The sequence below is a fragment of the Acanthochromis polyacanthus genome, chromosome 5 (assembly GCF_021347895.1).
Source record: "Acanthochromis polyacanthus isolate Apoly-LR-REF ecotype Palm Island chromosome 5, KAUST_Apoly_ChrSc, whole genome shotgun sequence".
NCBI lineage: Eukaryota > Metazoa > Chordata > Actinopteri > Pomacentridae > Acanthochromis > Acanthochromis polyacanthus.
The window spans coordinates 41,450,960-41,469,732 of NC_067117.1; the positions used below are offsets into that span (position 1 = coordinate 41,450,960).

At 41.3% G+C, this 18,773-nt stretch overlaps 1 protein-coding gene across 1 annotated transcript in view; it reads right to left on the minus strand.

Moving 5' to 3' along the window:
• Nucleotides 1-13,130: 13,130 nt before the first annotated feature.
• The window catches only part of si:dkey-43k4.5 (potassium voltage-gated channel subfamily S member 2), a 29,679-nt gene continuing 24,036 nt past the window's right edge, over nt 13,131-18,773 (minus strand). Inside the window, exons 9-10 of the mRNA XM_022219721.2 lie at nt 15,047-15,139; nt 13,131-14,107 (exon numbers count right to left, since the gene is read on the minus strand). Of these exons, the coding sequence (XP_022075413.1) occupies nt 13,652-14,107; nt 15,047-15,139 (549 nt within the window). The 3' untranslated portion in view covers nt 13,131-13,651. The remainder of the gene's footprint in view (nt 14,108-15,046; nt 15,140-18,773) is intronic.

Here is an 18,773-nt window from a genome sequence, read left to right on the forward strand (position 1 = left end):
GTCTGTGATGTGCAGGTGAAGGAGAAACGTCCGTGACACTGACTTTCTTTATAAGTTTTTTTTATTAAAAGAAAGAACAGGATCAATACAGACAGAAGATGCCTGGAAGGAGCCTGCCAATTGATTCCTCCTCAAACAATGGGCTAGTGATCAGTTTTATACCCTTCTGGTAAGGATGTGAGTTCAACTTCTGAGACTTTGGTGACAAACAGGATGCACCCCTAAATCAACATCTGACGACTCTGGTAAAAACAGGAACCCCTAAATCAACATAGCATAGGGTTTCTCTTCTAGGGTAACAGATGTCATTCACTGATATAGGTCCATGCATGGAAACCTAACATAACATATGGCTTCCCTTCAATGACAGGCCCCACATCACTTTACGATCTCCCAGACAGAAACCACTTTAACATAAACAGTCCCAGACAAAAACACATCTCAGGTCAGAGACCACCTGCCTACATAGGGAAAAAGGAATGTATGTTTTCCCACAAGTAGCTGGTCAGATACTACAAGTCCCTCCAGGAATTCGCCACGTTGCGATCGCACCAATTCATACAAATTCAACCAATCTCCACGAATTCTGCGCAACCTTGTAATTGTCCAATCACTGCAACTTTTCTGCAATTTTGTCCCGCCTCCCATGAGTGCCACCATTAAAAGCAGTCCCCAGCACAAACGTAATGCACGTACATCACCAAATTCACTTCCTGTTTATGGTTTGAAGATGCAGACGTGTCTGATTCTAATGTCTCTCATTTACCAACAAGAATGACTGCTGAAGACCGTGATAAACAATTCCCTGACGTTCTTCACGAAAGCGGAAGTAAATTGCTGTACACCTGTGCAATATTGTGGAGGAATACAAAAAAAATCATTGACTGACAAGCACTTTTCTACCACGACACATATTAGAACGGCTGAAAGGAGCAGACCACAGACCAGATAAATCACCATGATGGAAACTGTTGCATACAGATCTGTTAGAGCACTGAAAGAATGAAGATAAATTAGATTAATTATTCCACCAAGGAACGTGGTGGAGTTATGTGACAATCAGTATACGTGAATCCTTTCTCTATTAGCAACATTACTCAAAAACAGACTAAGAGATTTGGATGAAATTTTCAGTGAAGATCATAAATGACCCAAAGACCAAGTGATTAGATTTTGGCAGTGATGCAGCTTGAAGTCTGGATCCAGGGATTTGTTAAGAATTTCCCATTGAGGTAGCGGCACGGCGTCTGCTAGCAGCACGGTAACCATGGCAACAAGTGAACGCTACTTCAGCAGCCTGCTGATGATCACATCATTGTGATCCTATAACAAATCTACCTCTGTGGACGTATTGGAAATGATACAGGGAACAACTGATTAAATAGTGGGGGTGTTTCTGAGTCCCATCAATTCCTGTCGCCCGCTATGTATTTGACACACATGACACACGCCTGTGTTCAGCTCAAGGTCAGGAGATGAACTGTCTTAGTGGAGCACTGTGCTCTCTGAGTGCTTTTCTTGTTAACTGATTTGACAAGCCGTGAGTGTGTGTGTGAACACGTGTGTGCCAGGAAGTGAAATTAACTTTTTAAGCCCCTGACAGACATGTCCAAATATGATTCATTCAACAGTAAATGATCATTTAGTGCCTTAAATCTACCAAGTACTTCATTTTAAACCAGGATATGGCTGCTGCTAATTTCCCACCAGCTAGTGTAAATGAGTTGGAGCGTTATTAAATAATTAATTTCAGAATAAATGCCTACAAAATCCTGAATGGACAAAATATTGATGTCCAGCTAATGCTAATTAACATATCAGTAGCTTCAGTTAATTGGGCCTGGTGCCAACTCAGCGAATAAACTCATTCATAGCACTACGCGAATATCTACGTCATGATGTAACTGCTGACTGTGTTTACAGATGAGTTTGTTCCAATATTTCTGTCAGAAGACACCTGATGAAGATGACGCTTATCAGGTATGATTAGTCTTTTACTGACTCATAAATGATGATGGTTAGGTAAAAAATTGTGTTCACACTTGAAATCAAATGTGATGTGAGTACACATTATCTAATGTTAATGTAATTGTATAAGACAAGTAAAATTAGACAGGGAGGAGCCGTGGAACAAAGTGAAGGAGAGCAAAGAGTACAGCCATGGCCAAAAGTTTTGAGAATTACACTAGTATTGGTTTTTACAAAGTTTGCTGCTTCAGTGTTTTTACATCTTTTTGTCAGATGTTACAATATTATACTGAAGTATAATTACAAGCATTTCATAAGGGTCAAAGGCTTTTACTGACAATTACAGTAAGTTTATGCAAAGAGTCAGTTCACAATGTTGACCCTTCCTTTTCAAGACCTCTGCAATTCACCCTGGTATGCTGTCAATTAACTTCTGGGCCACATCCTGACTGATGGTACCCCATTCTTGCATAATCAATGCTTGGAGTTTGTCAGAATTTGTGGGTTTTTGTTTGTCCACCCACCTCTTGAGGATTGACCACAAATTCTCAATGGGATTAAGGTCTGGGGAGTTTCCTGGCTATGGACCCAAAATTTCAATGTTTTGTTCCTTGAGCCACATAGTTATCACTTTTTCCTTAAGGCAAGGCGCTCCATCATGCTGGAAAAGGCATTGTTAGTCACCAAACTGTTCTTGGATGGTTGGGAGAAGTTGCTCTCAGAGGATGTTTTGGCACCTTTCTTTATTCATGGCTGTGTTCTTAGGTAAAATTGTGAGTGAGCCCAGTCCCTTGGCTGAATAGTAACCCCACACATGGATGGTCTCAGGATGCTTTACTGTTGGCATGACACAGGACTGATGGTAGCGCTCACCTTTTCTTCACCGGACAAGCTTTTTTCCAGAAGCCCCAAACAATCGGAAAGGGGATTCATCAGAGAAAATGACTTCACCCCAGTCCTCAGCAGTCCAATCCCTGTACTTTTTGCACAATATCAGTCTGTCCCTGATGTTTTTTCCTGGAGAGAAGTGGCTTCTTTGCTGTCCTTCTTGACACCAGGCCATCCTCCAAAAGTCTTCGCCTCACTGTGCGTGCAGATGTTCTCACATCTGCCTGCTGCCATTCCTGAGCAAGCTCTGCACTGGTGGTGCCCTGATCCCACAGCTGAATCAGCTGTAGGAAACGGTCCTGGCATTTGCTGGACTTTCTTGGGTGCCCTGAAGCCTTCTTCACAACAATTGAACCCCTCTCTTGAAGTTCTTGATGATCCGATAAATGGTTGATTTAGGTGCAATCTTAGTATCAGCAGTATCCTGCCTGTAAAACCCTTTTTGTAAAAAGCGTTTCCTTGCAGGTAACCATGGTTAAAAGAGGAAGAACAATGATTTCAAGCACCACCCTCTTTTAAAGCTTCCAGTCTGTTATTCTAACTCAGTCAGCATGACAAAGTGATCTCCACCTTGTCCTCATCAGCACTCTCACTGTGTTAAGGAGAGAATCACTGACAAGATGTCAGCTGGTCCTTCTGTGGCAGGACTGAAATGCATTGGAAATGTTTTTAGGGGGATTAAGTTCATTTTCATGGCAAAGAGGGACTTTGCAATTAATTGCAATTCATCTGATCACTCTTCATAACATTCTGGAGTGCATGCAAATTGCCATCATAAAAAATGAGGCAGTAGACTTAATGAAGATCATTATTTGTGTGATTCTTAAAACTTTTGGCCACGACTGTACAGCAGGGGGAAAGACATGAGAGTAGAGGAGAAAAACCTATAGGGAAGCACAGACTTTAAGCGGGGACTCTAAACGGGTTGAGAAAAAATAATAATTTATTGTTTTATTTATTTTTGCATTCAGCCTTTAAAAAGCCATTTTCAACTGGCCATTCCATGAATAAGATGCAAAAGTAAAATCGGCAGTCAAATGTCAATTGTTTACGCTGCCACCGCTCCCGGAGAACCTGTCCCGGCAAAAAGATCCTAGAGGAAACCTACCTGAAACCTTATGTAGGCTCTGCATGCACACCTGACTGAAGGGATGTGTGTGGGAACAGGAGAATGCAAGTCCCAAGGCCTAAAATAATGAACTAATCTCCTATATCAATGGCTGTCCTTATTCATAAGTGAATTTGGGAGGTTGGTGTCACTCCCTAGTAGAACATCTCAACCCTACAGGCTCAGGTTCTTGTGCTCCAATGTCAGCGCTCTCAACCAGGTCCTCCGTTGCTACATACGTGTCATCTGTAACAGGTGATACGTGTCACTTCAGGTTCTGGTATTTCAATATCAGGGCTCCAGACTAACTTTTTTTCTTAGGATCACAGTGGCCCTTAACTTCAAATTTTAGGAGCGCAAGCAGAAAATTTAGGGGCACTCACCAAAATCGACTTGCAAAGTAAATGTTCATATTCCCTCTCATTTTCACTGTATTACTGATAAATACTTCCACAGTAAATGCAGAAACTATGTTTTCAATTCACATTTTACTGTTCAGCAGTTGACACAACATAAGAAAAGCACTCAGAGTGCAGTACTCCACCAAGGCTGTTCAGTTGATGTATAATTTCCGACAGATTAAATCTTTAATAAAAATGACCTTGTGCTGTGTCACAGGCATGTGTTATGCAAATTGCCCGTAGGTGTGAATGTGAGTGTGATTGTGTGTCTGTATATGTAGCCCTGTGACAGACTGGTGACCTGTCCAGGGTGTCCCCTGCCTTCACCCGAGTCAGCTGGGATAGACTCCAGCGGCCCTAGTGAGGATAAAGCAGTGTATAGAGAATGGATGGATGGATAAATGCCGGCGAAATCCAGGCATTATTTTATCAGTTTTCGTGGTAGACATAAAAAAACGATAACAATATTGACTGATATTGACTTGCTGCGAACTAGCATGGGGTTTGGTTCATTTGAACAGTGCGCAGCAATGTGGTTAGCTTCTCCACACTTAAAGCAGAACCATGCCCTTGACAGTCCATGTACTTTGAAAGGTTTCCTCATGCTGCTACTGCTAACAGCAAGATGGTCATTTCTGGTGCTTTCGCCCAATTCAACTTTTCAGCTTGTTTAATTAGCTCAGCTATCCTTTTATCAATCCTAGATGTCTCACTTTGTTTTATGTTGGAAGTGGAGAGAGGCTTGTGCTCTTAAAGAGATATCAAAGATGGAGTGAGCATGTGCAGCAGCTTTGGTACTGCCAAAATGCTTCTTCATCCTGTCCAGCTCAGCTGACCTGCAATCTTCTTCAGTTCTTAACATAAGGAAGAGTTCATGGAATGATGGTGGATTGCTTTTCCTGTGTTCTAACTGCAGGCCTATGCTGATACTCTGATCCCAACAGATCCCCTGCAGAATTGTCTGAGTAAATGGTGATTTGAGTTTCCAGTAGGGGCTCCCCCTCTAGAAACTGCTCTAGTGATGAGGCTATGAAGTCTGTTCAGGTATGCAGAGGGTTTCATGCCGTTGTTTTGGTTGGAGCTGAGAAATGCCGTGAAAAAACATTCTATCCTCCACAACTCCAAAGGCAGAATCCAGCTGATAACATAAGTGTTTGGTGGTGAGGTGAGTCTGAGGGGCTTCACAATCACTGGGCTCAGTCAGCTTTCAAGGATTTTCCTCACCTTTAGGGCATCATTAATGGAGGGATCACTGAAACGGAGATCAACCTGGGTGCGCCAAGGGTCATAGTCAACTTCACCGTTTGGCCTTGCCATCCAACCAGAGAAGGTTTGAATCCTTTGTGTGGATGATGAAGTGGTTGATTCATTTCAAATGACATGTTCCACAATCATTTTGTGGATCTGAGGTGGGTTGAAGATATTCTCATCAGTATGAACAGGACTCACTGGCACATTAGTAAGATAAGATAAGATAAGATAAGATAAGATAAGATAAGATAAGATTGATCGATAGATTTATTGATCCCCAGAGGGGAAATTCAGGTATTGCAGCAGCACAGAGCAAATACAAGGATACAAGGGTAATAGCATGCATTGGGTTCAAGAATTACACATAGTCTTAGGACAAGCCGAGGGTGACATATAATAAACAAAACAAAATGGGGAAACAATAAACAGCAAACAGTATGAGGTATTCACAATGTGAAAAAAAGTGTCATCCAGGACAGCTGAGCTATGCAGTGCAGTGAAGTAAAGTGACAGTGATATTAAAGTGACAGTGTGAAGGGTAACAAGAGTTAAATACAGTAATCAACAGGAGTTATGTACAGTAGTTATGGGGGGGTCAGAGCAGTGATGTACTGTGGCCTCCGCTGCTGTTTAAGAGTCTGATGACGGTGGGCACAAAGGAGCGCCTGAAGCGCTCAGTTCTGCTTCTGGTCACTGCCAATGTGTGTGGACTCCACAGGTTCACTCTGGTTACCTTTCATAGTATCATGGTGAGGTGTGTTATAACCTTGGTTTGTGTGTGGTTCTCTTGCACTAATAAATGAGGTGCAGGTTCACAGAAATCCATAATTAATAAATACAAAACAATGTCTTCTTCTCAGTATTTATAACTGAACACAAATAACACTGAAGTGTAAACAAAATCAAATGCAGAGTCAGTCAACAAATCCTGACAACTGACTAGACTTCACTATCCTCCATGTCCTCTTCAGAATCTTCTTTCACCCTATTTCTTTTAAAAGAATCACAGGTGAGTCGTTGGTTGTGGTGTAAGAGGACCAAGGCTTTGAGGTGATTGTTTGTCATGGATCTCCTTTGGCTGAACAACACCAGCTTGTAGATGCTGTTGCTTCTTTCAGCATCTGCTGGGTTTATAATAACATCTTTGTATTGTTTGGCCATGATGCTCAGCACAGGAAGTCTCTCCTTCAGTCCATCCCAGAACACATCCAGATCCACCAGTCCAGATGCTGAAGCTCTGGCTGCTGCTGGATCAAAGCGGATAAAGTAAGCATTCGGTTCCTCTTTAGGAACAGCACTGGAGCCTGGGATGTATTTGTAGTGACACACATCATCATTTGTAAATGCAGTATGACGAGGATCACCCTGACCTCCTGAAGAAACTTAATGGCAGGCAGTCCATCTGGTCTGTACTCGCTGAGTTTCTCCTCAGCATTGTAGTGTGCCTGGTGCACTGTGTTGAGGATGTGTGTCTTGATAGAAAAGGTTATGTCAAGTTCCTCGACGTACTGGGCACATGCTTCATACTTTAGCTCTTTATTTGCAGCAACGTTGATCTGCAGATCCTCCAGGTAGTCTAAAATATTGGTGGTCACAGGGGGTCTGCTCTGGAAGAAGTCCAGGAGTTGAACGATGATGCCGTGATGCTGATCTGGACCTGCAGACTTTGAGCCATATCTGGATTTTGCAGCATTTCGTGGAGTCTCTCCACAGACTGTGGTGTGCTCCTGCCGCAGATCTATGAATAAAATCACAAACTAGTCAAAATTGTGTCAATGCAATCAAAATAATACTTCTCAATCACAGAAGCACTGGTGTACATGTTATCTCTGAGGGGTGCCGAAAATGACAGAAAATTGTGAAAAGTTACGATCAGTGTTTCCTAAAGCTGAAGATGACTTCCTCCACTGTCTTGCTTTGTCCTCAACCCAAAAATATTCAGATAACTGTCAGAGGAACAGTGGAATCAGAAATTATTCATATTTAAAAAGCAAGCATCAGAGAATTTTGACCTTTTTAGTAAATCAACTCAAATTGATGATCAAAATAGCTGCCAATAAATTTAATAATTATCTTTACAGCTCTATTACTTTTGATTAAATGTTTGCTCAGTGTGTGTATATCTTACATTTATTTCCATCTCTATAAACTCCTTGTACAGTCCAAAGTGCTCTGAAAGGTACTGTACTGCAGCAAACCAGGAGTTCCACCTTGTTGCACATGGATTTGGAAGCATGTTTGCCTTTCTTCCCGTTGGCAGCTTTTTTTTGTCATGAACTGAAGATACCTTCTTTGGTAGAACATCTGTGAGAGACTCAGCATGAATGCATTCAGCTGATCAAAAGGTCTAAGGAAGGCACCACCAATAAGGTTCACAGTGTGTGCCATGTTCCATGCAGTGAGTTGGGAAATAAAGACTCCAGATTTACCCTGTTCCAGAGTGATGGGGGCATCAGGGTAAGAAGAGAGGCGATGAAGTGATGAGCTCATCATGGTTAGTGCCTACCAGCCTGTGGGGGTTAGGGTTATGATCTGGGGTTGGTCAGGTTCAGCAACGTTATGTTCCAAAGAATGAGGTCAGCTGATACCTGAATAAACTGAATGAGCAGGTCTTTACATCAGTGGAGGTTTTCTTCCCTGATGGTATGGACATGTTCTAAGATGAAGATGCCAGGATTCATGGGGTCACACTGAGAATGAGTGGATGTGGGAGCATGAGATGGATTGTCCTCCAGACCTCAGCCCCACTGAGAACCTCTGGGATGTTCTGGAGAAGACTTTGTGCAGCGGTCCAACTCTCCCATCATCAATGCCAGATCTTGGTGAAAAATAAATGCAACTCTGGACAGAAATAAGTTCTGTGACATTGCAGAAGCTTATTGAAATGGTGCCACAGTGAATGCGTGCCGTAATCAGAGCTCAGGGCGGTCCAACCAAATATTAGTGTGTGACCTTTTTTTGGCCAGGCAGTGTATTTTAGAGTTCTCACATGTGACTGAGCTTGTTGTCAGGCAGACTTTCTAAAAGCTTTTTCCTGTCCCATCAGGTCCATCACAAACAGCAAAACTTTCAAGGCACGACTTGCTCTCGTTGTCTTGTTTTCTCTCCATGTCGAGAGTTCTGTCTGCTAAAATAGCGGAAATGAATTTTTAATCAGAACTTGATCTCTCTCCTTCACTGTGACTGCGGATGTGCTGTTTCCCTCAACCCAAATAAAGAGGAGAAAGTGTTTAGTCACAGAGAATAAATCTCCAAGAGTTCATTAGACCAGTTTTGAAAAGTTATTGCGACATTATTTGGAAACAGCTTTGACATTGACTTAATTTTAAAAGAGGGAAAATTATTGTTCATTTTGCGTCACTATGTTGTTTTATCCGTCCCGTCAGAGGAAACTATACTGCATATATTTGCATTCAACAACAGAAAATGTAGTAGAGGAACTGGACCAAAAACAGAAGTCCAGTTGCTTCTCCACTGATCTCCACTGAAAATGTTCAGTCTGTGTCTGATGTCCATCAAACATAGTGTTCAGTTTGATCTGAGCTCAGTTTTTGTCTAATCCATCCAAAGCATCTTCTTACACTTTACTTCAGAGTCTTCCAGACGCTGTCCTGCAAGCTCTGGTCAAGATTAAATAATTACTTTTTCGACAGTGCCACTCTCCCATTAGGCATTGACTGTTGAATAACAGGAAATATAAATGTGTGTTGTATGAACAGTCTCCCATCTCAGCTGCTGGACTTCTTCAGAGGACTCACAGGGGTCTTGGTGGCCTCCTCCACTAGTCTCTTTCTTACACAGCCACTCAGTTTTTGAGGATTTACCCATGGATTGTGTACCTTCCATTTCTTAATAATAGATTTAACTACTTTAAAGAATATTCAGTGACTTGAGCATTTTCTTGTGTTCATCCCCAGACTTATGGATTTAAACGAGCTTTTCACAGAGCTGGTTGGAGTTTTCTTTTATCTTCATGGTGTAGTTATAGTCAGGACTGCTGGAAGTGACTGGACCTTCCAGAGACAGGTGTCCTTATAGTACTGAGACACATTCACTGCATTTGATCATCTTTTTTCACTCTGTGTCCATTAGAACCAACCGGCTGCACCTGTGTTAAATTAAATGAGGTGGTTTAAAGGGGATTACTGCTTGTCACAAAACAAATTAAACAGACCAAGATTCAAAGTTGAAAAACAAGAAAAGGTCAATTTTTCAAAGGGAGTGAATACATATTATCTACTTTGTAACTGTGGCCTGAGTTTACGGCAAAAAATGTGCTTTGTGAGGTCACAGTGACCTCTGACATTTGACCACTGAAGTCTAATCAGTTCATTGTTGAGTCGAAGTCAGCTTTTGTGCTGAATTTGAAAAAAAAATTAATGCATTGTTCAAACAGTCATTGATTTACAATTAAACACTCAAAGAGAAATAACATCCCATCCGTCCAGCTGTTCCGTCCAGCAGACAGAACAATGTATGTTTTCTCCCAAACTCTGTTTGTCATTATGCCAGTCAGAAACTGACCTGAACATTATAGCAGAGAAATATAACACCAAAATGATGAAACCATCATCAGTTTCTGTTCATCTTCTCTGACAGACAACAGAACTTTCATCCTGACTCATCATGGCAGAGCTTCAGATGGTGTTAGCATCATCTTCTCTCTCCTTCTTAATGCTCTCAGAGAGGAAGGAAACCTGCCGGAAGATTGGAGCGTCCATTATGTGAAACACAATCTGAGCTGCAGAGCATCTTAATGTCATTCCTCTTCCTGAGAGTCGCACAGTTTTCCTCCTGACCTGTCTTTGAGAACAAAGGTTGAGTAGAGGGGAGGTGTCTGCATTTAAGGGATTAGTTCTCACAAAGCAGATCTCACCGATAGTTTGGCCTTAATTTGAGAGAGTTTTTAAGTTGTCTGAATTAGTAGCAACAAAGATTCTGTCTGTACACTTTTAGGTGGTACTGAGAAAATCAGAGGTGGAACTGCCAGTCAGATACTGCTCACACAAACCCAAATGAGAGAAATCCACTTTAAGCAGAACACAAAAATTAAGCCACCGTCAAAAATGCATCAGAAGACGACGAGCAACGAGTGTTTCCAGCTGTGGAAGAAGTACATAGATCTGTTACTAAAACTTTAAAAGAAAAGTAGTGGACTAGAAAGTGTAATATTTGCCTTCAAAGTATAGTAGTGTTGAAGCAGAACGTAGCATAACATGGAAAGTAAGGCAGAAGTACGTAAAAGCTGCTCTTAGGTATACTTATATTCCATCAGTGAGTTTTTTTTCTTTAACAGTTGTCAAAATAAAAAAAAACAATTTTCTTTTATAAATAACTTGGTTTCCATGAAAACAATACATACATATATTTTATAACGGGCATTACTGTGAGAATGTGGGACATACATCATGCCAATAAAGGTGTTTTATATGTAAGATGTTGCTTTTGTACATGTCTGAGGAGAAAACAATAGACAGCAATAAATCTTAATCTAACCAAGATTTATATCAGCTAACACCACCATACAGAAGCCTAGTTTTTCTGTGTGTGCTTCTTTAATGTTTAACTTTTATTTTTGGATCTAGAATTTTATTTTGCTTATTTTTTTGTTTTTAAGACATACATCCATCAGTTATCCAGACAACGCCCAATCCTCATCAGAGTCATGGGGGGTGGAGTCTATCCCAGCTGACTGAGGGTGAAGACAGAGGACACCTGGACAGGTAACAGACTGTCACAGGACTGCACATAGAGACAAACAATCACATTCACACCTACAGACAATTTAGAATCACCAGTTAACCTCAGCATGTTTGTGGACTGTGGGAGGAAGCTGGAGAACCTGGAGAAAACCCACACATGAACAGGAGAACATGGAGACTCCATGCAGAAAGATCCAGGAAGGCCGTAAGGTGATGGTGCTGACCACCGATCACTGTGCGGCCCTTTTTTTTAAGACATCATATTGTTTAAGAAATTAAAAAATGTCTTTGTAAAAACAAAGAAAAGAAAGCATGGAGTCAGAAAAAGAGAGAAAGTAGATGGAAGCAAAGTAAACCAGACAAGACAAAAGAAGCCATGAGTTCAGACGGATGCAGAGTTCGCTGATGCTCAAAGCAGCCGTCAGCACAGCAGCTTCTACACTCTCCTGCGTTTGAAGGATCACCAGTGATATTAAATGACACTTTGACAGGTTTGATCCATTTTCCTGTAAACAGAGCAGCTGGATGTGTGTCAAAGTCATCCTGTAAATGAACTCTGTGGCACGATGCCACTGACGCATCAGGCTCAAACTGTCCTGTGAGAACTTACAAATACTGCAGAACCTTCTTTATTTAGTTCCAGGGTTTGGCTCTTAATCACAGGTTTCTGTCCTCACAGACCCACTAGGAAAGACGAGCGCTTCTGTTTCAAATGTTCTTTTCTATGGTTGCTTTTGAGTGAAAATCTGATGCTGCAGATCATCACGTCTAGATTTTACTTTGACTGTAGTCTGACTGGAGTCTGATGAGGCAACATATAACTCAGATTAAAGGTTGTGCCTTTAAATTCATCTGTTCTGAAACTCAAAATGAGTTGTGTGCACATTCAGAGGTAATTAGAAGGGAAAACAAGCTGATTGAGTGATGAACTGGTTCTTCTTCAGACCAGTCCAGCTGGCATGATTTCTGATTTTCAGCCTCACTAGCAGCTCTATGATGGTTGGTTCATCTTACTACTAGATGGACTTGTATGAAATTTGGAGTAGATGCTCTGAATAGTACAAAGTGTTGTGTTTAGTGTCCTCTACACAGACTCTGTGTGGAGGACCTCATTTGCCCCAACAACGTCATTTTGATTAGCTGTAATTTCACCGTGATCAAAAACAGAAGAACAGCTGTGATCAAGTAAAAGCTCTGAGAATTACATTTTGATGAGTCACAACTCATTTCAAGATATTCAGTCAATATTCATTCATTCACAATAGATATTTAGCAGTTCAAACTAAATTGAAGACATCCAAAACCAACAATGCACATTTGTTGACTTAAGGAGAATTAAACCTGAACCAGAATTATGACAGGACTATAGCTACCCAGAACTAGCCATAGTGTAGATATCTGCATATTAATGGTGGAGGAAATGTTATTTATCCAGAAATACTATTAGCCTGGAGACTTGAAATGCTCTTTTTAAGCAAGGATGAAGTCAGTTGGCTAACATAGAGGCATTAATGTCAAAGAAATCGCTTTTGTTCAGATTAGAACAGCCCTTCAAAATGTCTGTGCACATTCCTCTTCTGTGTAAAAATTACAATTTACCATATTTCAGTGAGGAGTTAAACAGGGAGCTTTAGAGGTGCTGGTATGCAGATTTTATTTGCTTTGGACAGCCAGGCTAGCTGTTTCCCCTTGTATTCAGTCTTTATGCTAAGCTAACAGACTGCTGTTTACAGGATTATATTTACCAGAGAGACATTTGAGTCTTTAAATTTGTCTTCACTGAGCTTCTTTCCACAAAAGTACTATTCGCAGTGCTTTGGCATAGTTTTTATTCACTTCATTTCATGGGTGCATGCTATTTCACTTCACTTCAGTCCTTCTGCAGGTCTTAACATTCACTTCAAGAGTTTTTTTTTTCAACAAATCCAACATCAGAATGAATAAACTACACTCCTGAAACAGTCAACATGCACATATTAATCATCATGGAAGCCCAGAAATGATGGTCCAAGCCCCAGGTTGATGTCAGACATTTGTCATGTATAACATGGCCCCTCCAGCTTTGATTATTTTATGTCTCAAACTGCAGCCCTCTGCCTTTATTCTCCTCCAGATTTGCTTTGTTGAAGAAAGCGGTCGGTCATCGAGATCACACATAAAGCCTACACCTCACACTATATTTTGAACAACTCTGGTTCAGATAAAAGTCAGATTCAAGACCAAATATGAATGAAAGTCAGAGATGACTTCATTTGTTTCCAAAATTTGAATCTGAAATGGTTTAATCTCCAGTGTGAATGGAGCCTGTAGCAGCTCAGAGGTTTGACTCGTCTTCACAGCTGGTTCAGCTCCTTCTTCCTCAGTATCGACGTGTAGGACGGATGCTCCACATAGCTGTAGTTTATTACACCTCCTTCATCCTCAAAATCTATATCGTCCTCCTCACTTTCATCGATGTCGTCATCGTCCAGACAGCGACTGTCCCCGTCTGATCCCTCCTCCTCGTCCTCCTCTTCCTCCTCTGGCTCATTCTCACAGCTCATCTTGATCTTCCTGCGGTTGTTGTTCCTCACCGACGCCTCCAGAGCTTTCTGTCGCCGGTAGAAGTGGGAGAACTTGTTGAAGATGATGGTGATGGGCAGCGCCACCACCAAGGTGCCGCCCAGGATGCAGCCGCTGGCCGCCAACTTCCCGGCCACCGTGACGGGCACCACGTCCCCGTAACCCACCGTGGTCATGCTCACCGTCCCCCACCACCAGCAGGCCGGGATGGTGTCCAGACCCACGTCCTGACAGCAGACAGAGAGGCAGGCTGTTCATTCAGGCGGTTACATCTTTCTAATTCAACAACAGGACCCATTTAAATATGAATACACCCCATTATTTAAAACTAAAACATGCAATGTTGAAAACACTTCTTTCTCCAGGAGAAGACATTAAAAAGAATAAACATTTCACACCACGTGATGTTCTGACATGACAGAGCAACGTTTCCTTTTATTCTAGCTTTATTACATACACAGATCTGCATGAAAACGTTATAGATAAAACTACAAAAACTAATTGACAGCAGCTTGGAACTGCTGGTTAACACCTAGTCTCAGACAACAGAAAGAGAAAACTACATAAAAATAAGCTTTATGGGGACTTCAGCTGTGTTAAAATACAGTATATGTGAACACAGAGCAGGGAAGAAGTAAACACATGTAAAGTTGTGTTTTGTCTTCAGGTGTTTGTACATTGTGCTGCTGTAATTCACCATCCAAACGTTTCATAGCGGAGAAACCACCTTTTTTCTGCTTTCATTTGAAATACTTCTATACTTTCAAAACTTTGGGTCTTTGCAAACTTTTACACTAAACTCAGTCAGACTCTGCTTAGTGAAAACGACGGAAAAACATCTGTTATGGTGAACTCAAGAAAAGAAACTGGAATTTTGTTCATTTTCAGTGTCGATGCCACAGAGCAGCTGTTTCGATTAGGAATATGTTTATTTTGAAGATATTTGATCATAAATCAAAGTACTGGACAAATCAAAAAATTTGGATGTGATAATGGAGTTTGCAGTTGAGATTTCAGGACAGGACTCATGCAGGAATCAAGACATTTTGCTTCAGTGGTTCTAAAAAGGTAGAAGTAAGCATTGAAAGACAAATACAACAAAGGAATATAAACACAAAATAAAATCAGAAAGCTGAGCCCAGAGTCTACAATCATTCAGACTTCACCTCTTCATATTCAGCAGTGTAAGCGATACCAGAGAAGACGGACACTCCGACGGCCAGGTAGAGCAGCAGGATGCCGACCTCACGGTAGCTGTGCTGCAGATACAAGATGGAGGGTAGCTTGTTAGAGATCAGGCAGAGGAAGGAGGGAGTGGGTGAAGGTCTTCAACATTTCAACTGGTCACATCTTTGTCATATGTTACATCCCCCAGAGCTGGGGCATGAAGGGAGGAACAAATATAAAGGAAAAACCAGGTAAAGAGGCAGGAAAACTGATAGTGTAGCAAAAAAATATTTATTTACCCAAATAAAAAACAAAGCCAAAATTCAACACAAGGCAGGCTTATTAAACACAAAATCACTCCAAAATCCAAACACCACACTCTTGGGTTTAGGCAGAACGTGAGATACCAAAACTGCACGCTAGCAGCTGATCATCACCGCTATCCTGAAGGTCCTTGATGACATCTTTACCGCTATGGACAACAAGCAGACATGCATAGCTACCTTCACAGACCTGGTCAAGGCCTTGGATTCAGTGGACCACACGATCCTTCTGCAAGGTTCTCTAGCACTGATCTGTCTGTATTAACTGGTTTGCCTGCTACCTTAAAGTAAAGTCAGAGAACTTTATGTCAAAACCTCTGACCTTCACTAAGGGTGTACCTCAAAGCTCCATTTTGGGCCCAGCGTTGTTTTCCATCTACATAAATGATGTGGCCAAAGCTATTAGTGCCTCCTGGATACACCTCTACGCTGATGCACCATTATTTACTCCACTGGCCCATCACTTCACTCTGCTGCATCTACCCTTCAACTCAGCATTCAACTCACATCGAGGAGTCTTTTCATGACCTTTCGCTTGTGCCTCATTTCCAAGAAAACAAAATTTATGCTATTCAACCGGACAAACGGCGTCTCCAGTCTCCCAAAGATCACCTGTGAAGATTGCTCAGATCTGGAGTTTGTCAACTCCTACAAATACCTTAGTCTCTGGCTGGACTCTTCACTCTCTTTCATTCCTCACATCAACATTCTACAGGCTAAAATCAAATCCAGACTGGGGTTCCTTTACCCTAATAAGGCCTCCTTTACATACCCTGCCAAAAATACTCTTGTAAAGATGACCATCCTCCTCATGTTTTATTACGGTGATGCCATCTATAAAATGACCCTTAAGTTTCCCTTCACAGGCTTGATGTCCTTCATCACTCAGCCATCCGTCTTGCTGCTGGTCCTTCTTTTTCCACCCACCACTGTGACCTTTACTAACTGGTGGGTTGGTCCTCCCTTTACACCAGGTGACTCCAGCACCGGCTTTTACTCATCTACAAGACCCTAGCAGGGAGACACCTCAGTACCTCTCCAACCTCCTGCATCCCTCCTGCAGCAACACTTGTGCATCCTTTTTAGTATATGTATTGTTTATTGGTTGTATTTATTATTGTCAGGTCATCATTGTAAATGAGAAATTGCCTATGTTTATGATACCTGGTAAAATAAAGAATTAATAAGATAATTATAGATAATGCATGGATGGATGAATGGCGCTTCTGCCACAAAAATTAAATTCACAGCTGAATGAGTCTTTTAAAAGAGACATATTTCAGAGGCTTTCCATTAGGTCCAGTACTGCTATTTGCAACATATTTTTGGCATTATCAGTTCGGATTTAAACAAATATCTTCAGTTCAGAATTTTAAATTAGTTGATATACAAGAAAGAAAGCAAAAAGCTCTCAGGGTTTCACTCCTGAAGCTGCTCACAGATCAGGAACATTTTATTAAAGTGCTGCTGTGCTCTAAATGTAAATTTAATGCATCCCAATCCAGTAAACCAGCAAGATTTTAAAAAGAGCAGCAAATTATTTAAGGTAAAGGTCTCTGTTCACATTGCAACTGATGTATGATGATGTGTAATACACAGATGATCCTCCAGTCATCGTTCTGGTGGAAAAAGGAAGCTTTGATAAGACAGATTAGACAGTAATACGACCCACTGAAGTCCTGCAGATGTAATGAAACTCAGGAAGAGCTGCACAGCAGTAGATCCTAGTAAGTGATTTTGCTTCTACAACATCCCTGCTGGTGAAACTGATACACCTCATGTCAGATTGTAGACATGTAGAGAGAGATCACACAAGATGTCAAATTGTATCAAGTCACCGTTATTCATACAGCAAATTTAAAACAACAGACTTTGAATCAAAGTGTTTCCAGTAGAGAAACAAGGCGGACGTTACCGGTTTACCTGGCAACTTTAAATATTAAGCTAAGGACCAACAATATTAGGGCCCTATATTTATTTATATATTTAACAGTAATGTATTTCGCACTTTTATTTTTCCAATCCTGCTATATGAAAAAAATACAGTTACATTTGGTTTGCAAACACTGTCAACAAATAAAGTGCTTTTTAACAGCAGTATTTTTACACAGTAGCAGTTAACATATTTCTTGTAAATCTATAACCTAAACATTAATATAATCAAATAAAACCAAAGCTCTTTGCCACTGCAAGGGCATTAAAGTTTTATCTGGTTTGTTCTAGAAAAACACGTTACCCTCAGAGTCCAGAGCCACGATCAGAACATTGGAACAGGAACCTTCCCAGCAACACCAAGTTAACATTTCTACACCTGCATTCTTATTTTTTTCTGAACAGGAACCAGCAGAAACATTCTTCTTTCATCAGGGAGCAGCAGAATCAGTCTATGTGTCGGGGACTACAGCCCCTGGTGTTTGGGTCGCCCACTAGTGCTGCAGGTTGAGGCTCATGCTGCCGCCATTCGTTGATCCTACGAACATTCCTCAGACCAACATCTTCCACTAATCAGAATACAGTCTGTACATAACTGTGACATTTGTTAGTTTGTCTTGTTTTAATATATCTTCATTTTTCCCACACGCTGCTTCCAACCAGTCTGAAGCCTTCAACCACTGTTAGTCTAGAGACGTGATGACCTCCATCCAAAGTCCTGATCAACATCCAGCCTCCTGTGATCCATGGTTAGTCTGTCTGTGGATTCAGAGCCAATGAGCAACCGACTGTCACAATAATAGCAAGAAAAGTACTCAGGGAGTGCAGTACTCTGCCAAGGCTGCTCAGTTGTATGACTCTTTAACAAATCTGTGGATCCAGACTATAAGCTGCCAAAATCTAATCACTTGGTCTTTGTGTTATATCTGACCTTCCCTGAAAATTTCATCCAAATCCATTGGCATGTTTATGAGTAATGTTGCTAACAGACAGGCAGACGGACGGACAAATGTACGCCAATCGTCACAGAACTCTGCCACATTCCTTGGCGGAGAAACACTATATTATACTTTATTTCTCATTGATGTAAACAAATTTACATTTTCACTGTAAATTATCTACTGTAGTTTGAATTAAATGGAAAATAAGCAGCACTTTTACTTTTAAATTCAGCATGTTAGCACCTGGGCTGCACAGTAGGGTAGTGGTTAGCACTTTCGCCATGAAGCTAGATAATCGCGGGTTCGCATCCCGGCCTTCCTGGATCTTCCTGCATGGAGTCTCCATGTTCTCCTGTACATGCGTGGGTTTCCTCCAGGTTCTCCAGCTTCCTCCCACAGTCCAGAAACATGCTGAGGTTAACTGGTGATTCTAAATTGTCTATAGGAGTGAATGTGAGAGTGATTGTTTGTCTCTATGTGTATCCCTGTGACAGACTGTTACCTGTCCAGGTGAACCTTCACCCTCAGTC